Here is a 5389-nt window from a genome sequence, read left to right as displayed (position 1 = left end):
AGAATTTTAGAGTGATGGCCTAAGGTCAGATGGAGGGTGAGTTCTCTTATTTCTTATGAAAAGAATGACATTCAGAGATATTTTACATATAGATACACTCTGCAACAAAATGGAGTTGTTGAGCGGAAAAATAGGCACATTGTAGAGATAGCACGAGCATTGATGAGAGAGAAGAATATGCCACATAGCTATTGGGCTGAAGTTATTTCCACATCAATTTATATCATGAACAGGATTCCTACTGCAGCCATACATGATGTAACACCAAAGGAGAAATTCAGTGATGGCAAGAAACCTGATTTGTCTCACTTGAAAGTTTTTGGATGTATTGCCTATGTGCATGTGCCATATGAGTTGCGTACGAAGCTAGATCCAAAGGTAGAAAAATGTATGTTTATTGGATATTCCCTTGAGCAAAAGGGATATAGATGCTATAACCCTAGCACATGTGAGTTGAGGGTAAGCAGAGATTTTGTGTTTGATGAAATGAGTAGCCGATATGCTGCTGAGAAAGATGCCATTGGGGTTGATGTAAATGGAAATATGATTGCACAGAATGCAAGTCAGTAATCACAATCATGAGTAGACTTGGAGTGTTCTCTTGTGTTAGGTCTGTTGATAGACCATGGAGTGGCAGGCTGCGTCAAAATACCAGTCCTGAAAATGTAGTTGGTACATCACCCACGGAAAGGCAAAGAGAAGGTTGGTGAGCCTCTTGGTATGCCCGACATTTTTGCAGGGCATTCTTATATTGATGGAGAGTCTAGTGGCTTGGAGTAGAGTGTTGATGTTGATCTTGGGATTCCATCTATTAGAACACCTAGTGTAAGACAGGCAAGAGAAGCTGCCAAAATACCAGGTATTAATCATGGACAATGTAGGTCAGGGAGATTCAGAAAACTTGTAGACATGTTGACATATGATGGTTATGTCACTCATTCTATGCTCTATATTACTTGAGCTTGTTTCCTTTAACATCGATAGTACATGGGACAATCTAATGTGGGCATATTTTATACTTTACCTTTTATTTTCCCTTTTTCTTTTGGCACTAAATAGTAGTGCTTTGCACACTCACTTAAGCAAAGGCAAATTGTTGTGAGAGGGTATTATCCACTCAAATAATGTGTTTTGATAGTATGGTATAATCTACTGTGGGCATATTTCACACTTTCACTTTTTTTTTGGCCCTTTTTGGCACTAAATAGCAGTGCTTTTTTGCACACTCACTTAAGCAAAGGCAACTATTTGGTTTTGATTTAAAAATGTAATGAAATTAGTTTGACTAATTAGAAAAGCTAACAAAATGTAATGAAGTACACTAATTAGAAGCGCTAACAAAATTGGAGGAACTTGTTATATATAGCGGTATTACAAAGATTTGCCTTTTGAAAAGCTCATAGGAATGGCCTCACTTCATATATAGAAGGTTGGCAATGCATTTCTATATGCAATGTTGCATGTGATCACATTGCTTGTCTTTTTACCTTATTATCTCAATGATTTGAGTTGTAGAAAACATGGGTTGGCTTCACATTGCTTGTCATTTTACCTTATTATCTCAATGATTTGAGTTGTAGAAAACATGGGTTGGCTTCATAATTACGGGTTGTAGAAAACATGGGTTGGCTTCATAATTATTTCCTTTTTAAAATCCCACCCTAAAATTTTAGGTATTTGGAGGTGGGTTTTTATTCATAGCTAGGCAAAACCCTTTAAACACATCAATCATCATCATGTGAAAAACCACCAAATTAGACTACTTGTAGGAACCACCCAAATGTGAAACCTTGTATAGACAACCTCCCCTAATTGATCATGTCAGTTATGTGTGAAACCATTGAACTGAAAGAAGCTCAACTAGTCTAGCAATGTGAAGAGTCCTTTAGTTGATCATGTTTAAAAGCATTTGCATAGTCTATGTGGATCAATTATAGAGAGCCCCACTTGATGTGCGAGGGCCCAAATGTGAAAGCCCATCATGTATTCCATTAAATGTTATTGTTTATGTATACAAGGGTCCCTTAGTTGATCATGTTTAAGAGCATTTGCATAGTATATGTGGATCAATTATAGAGAGCCCCACTTGATCTGGGAGGGCCCAGTGTGAAAGCCCATCATGTATTCCATTAAATTTGGAGGTATGCATGAGGGGAGCTTGAGGGACCAGTGTTATTGTTTATGTATACAAGGGTCCCTTAGTTGATCATGTTTAAGCGCATTTGCATAGTATATGTGGATCAATTATAGAGAGTCCCACTTGATCTGGGAGGGCCCAAGTGTGAAAGCCCATCATGTATTCCATTAAATTTGGAGGGATGCATGAGGGGAGCTTGATTGGTGAGGGTTATTGTTTATGTGCAAGAGATGAGGTTTCATGGGTGCATCAAACAGATGTGACACTTGGTCTGCTCACACATGGGTCCCTTCTTGTGGACCCATCTTTAGGGGGGTTGTGTACAGGGATAGAAAACAGATAGATAAGCTAGGTAGGTGCCTACACACACAGGAGCTTCTCTCATAACTCCTCTGTTTTTGTAAGGGCAGACAGCTTCACCATTGAACTTAGCAGAAAGCAAGCTAGCGTTGCAATGGGTTTGATGCGGCGAAGCTTCTTGTGCAATTGGAGGCGTAGAAGGCACGTAGACAGGTGGGGGAGATGAAACCCTGACGAGGGTTTCGCCTTGTTTTACCTACTGAGAAGGGAAAAACCATGTATTTGAGCGCAAACTCATCTTGTTAGCAGCATTTGTTTCACTATGAGTACCTCCAGATTCATCAAATGTGTGACTGTTGGAGATGGCGCAGTTGGCAAGACCTGCATGCTTATCTCCTACACCAGCAATACCTTCCCAACGGTTAAACCATTGCTTCCTTTGCTTGTTTTAACCTTCTTTTCTTCTTCACATGGGGTATTTAATACAGTTTTGTTTTGTCATTGCTAAGCAGCATTACACTTATAAGTGTAGCCATTTTTCTGTTTGATAAGAGTTAAACCTCCAGATCTTTGTATTTCTGGTGATAATGCTGTGACCCATGTGCATGCTTTATATGGCTGCCTGATTTAAGGCAAAAAAAACATTTGTTGATGCTGCATTGATTTGCTGAATGCAACATTTCCTTTATCTTGGATGTGACATGCCATGCCCCAATATAGATGTAGCATTTGCGTAGACATGCACTTGTCGCGGTCATGCTTGAGCTGTACTCGTAGTGTCATGTGTTTCATGGCCTAGTATGCGTATCTAGATGGGTTGGCCTTGCGTCCCTATATCGTAAATGCAGTATTTGGTTATGCCACAGCTTATTTTGATTTTTCTGTGTGGATCACAGGACTATGTCCCCACTGTTTTTGATAATTTCAGTGCGAATGTATCAGTGGATGGCAACACTGTCAGCCTTGGGCTGTGGGACACTGCAGGTAGGGGTTTTCATCTTTGACAGAGGTAAGTTTTGAAGTGTCCATCTGGAGAGAGATACTATGCTGGTTGGATCTTGCTTCACATGTGTCCAGCCGGCGTCATCAGACTACTCCATATTGTGGGATATGGAATAGAAGTGCAAAATGCTTCATCAATGCTCATTATTAATGGTAGTACAGTAGACATGCACATGAAGGCTAAGCATTTTGTGGCATTTATTTTGGCTACGAATGAACCGAGGTTCCATGAATTTGTGCCATGTGCAGGTCAAGAAGATTACAATAGACTACGGCCACTTAGCTATAGAGGTGCAGACGTCTTTCTTCTGGCCTTTTCTCTTATCAGTAAAGCCAGCTATGAGAACGTCATCAAGAAGGTGAAGAACTCTACAATGTGTATTTGCCTTAAGTTCTACAGATGCATGTAGGGTTTGAAGGGTATCTACTTGCAGATGTATGACGCAGATGTGTTTTGCAGTGGATTCCCGAGTTGAGACACTATGCTTCTGGAGTCCCAGTCGTTCTTGTTGGAACTAAGCTAGGTTATTTTTGGTTTGCATTGAAATTCATTCTTATGGTGTGGGTCTCGGCGTGCGTGTCTATATGCACACACATGCGCACCAAGAGTTTTGTACATCATGGGTTCGTCTCTTTTGGAGGATTGACCCTAATTGTTTGTTACCTTGATGTCGGCAGATTTGCGCGATGACAAACAATTTTTTATGGATCATCCAGGTGCAGTGCCCATCACAAGTGTCTTTGTAAGAGCTCCTCTGATCACCTTTCATGCTTTGATGTCTTGTAGGAGTCTCACTATCTACTGGGCTATCGAAGCCTTGCCACCTATGATGATCCCTTATCACCGTGACATTAATTTATATGGATCAACTACTGAAATATTCTGATAATTGGATTAAAAAACGTATTTTAGGGAGAGGAGCTACGCAAGCAGATAGGAGCAGCTGCCTACATTGAATGCAGTGCAAAGACACAGCAGGTTTTTCTTGACGTCTATAATCACCTTTCCAGTTGGACATGCTTTTAGACTCAGAGATGTTAGGCCATTTTTCTGAAACCATAGTGAGGTTTACATTAGAGACTGGGATTGTGCTGTAACCACGCGATCTGTTTGTTGTGTTAATGGTAAAACTTTGATGGACCATTTTTGCAGAACGTGAAGGCTGTTTTTGATGCCGCCATCAGGGTCGTGCTTCAACCCCCAAGGCAAAGGAGGAAAAAGAAGTCACATCAAAAGAATTGTGTTGTCATGTGATGGAATCTCCTGTGTTCAAGAGGCACAGTGCCTGGTTTAAGAAGTTAGTGTGCTAATTAAGTTTATAAGGGCAATCACTTTACAAGGGGGATGTAAAGATTTGAACCTGCATTGTAGTTAGGTATAAGTTTCTTGCATCTCCTAAACATGAGACTTTCTTCATTTTGTAATACAAGAGGTGGCAGCATTTTTGGGAGGGTCTTCTGAGATGCTTAGGACTCTTTCAGGAAGAGAAATGTAAAATCATAAATATGTCACGGTGTTATGGCAGCTGAGAAGCTCAGCTACAAGTAGTAATACTTAGTAATACTTATTTTTGGAGTGCGGTCTTGCATTTTGGCAGTGTTTTTTGTTGGTTTCTTAACCTTAACTCAAGATTTTCTTTCATCCTAAGATATTCACATTTAGATGTCTTTAAGCTGATGTCCTTGTTTGCATGAAGATGGATGTTGGCATGGTGCACATCAGTGGAGTGATGTTTGAAGCAAAAGGCAGCAATTGCTTTTGCTTTATCCTTAAGAGGGGAGATGCATTCTAGGATGTGGTCAAATATGATGTGGGGCTTTGTTCCTACTGCTGGATCCTCTTGTTGACCAAGATGATATCCCCTTCATTTGTGTGCCTCATCTCTTGCATGATGTGAAGCTCCTTTGTGAGATGGTTGCGTAGTTCAGCCCGGACTTCCTCAGTCATGT

General features: G+C 40.5%; 1 protein-coding gene across 1 annotated transcript; it reads left to right on the top strand.

Annotated features, from left to right (window-relative positions):
• The first annotated feature begins 2343 nt into the window (after window positions 1–2343).
• LOC147613899 (rac-like GTP-binding protein 5) lies at window positions 2344–4997 on the top strand. The gene is made up of 7 exons (XM_086781904.1): window positions 2344–2858; window positions 3334–3421; window positions 3689–3798; window positions 3900–3963; window positions 4118–4182; window positions 4353–4418; window positions 4593–4997. The coding sequence occupies exons 1-7, from the start codon at window positions 2760–2762 to the stop codon at window positions 4692–4694; spliced, it is 594 nt and encodes a 197-aa protein (XP_086638030.1). The 5' UTR covers window positions 2344–2759; the 3' UTR covers window positions 4695–4997.
• The last annotated feature ends 392 nt before the right edge of the window (window positions 4998–5389 follow it).

Source organism: Cibotium barometz, chromosome 43 (genome assembly GCF_041138505.1).
Source record: "Cibotium barometz isolate CiBa-2024 chromosome 43, ASM4113850v1, whole genome shotgun sequence".
NCBI classification, from domain to species: Eukaryota; Viridiplantae; Streptophyta; class Polypodiopsida; order Cyatheales; family Cibotiaceae; genus Cibotium; species Cibotium barometz.
Note: the sequence above shows the minus strand (reverse complement) of the source record. Positions and strands in the feature narration are given on the sequence as shown.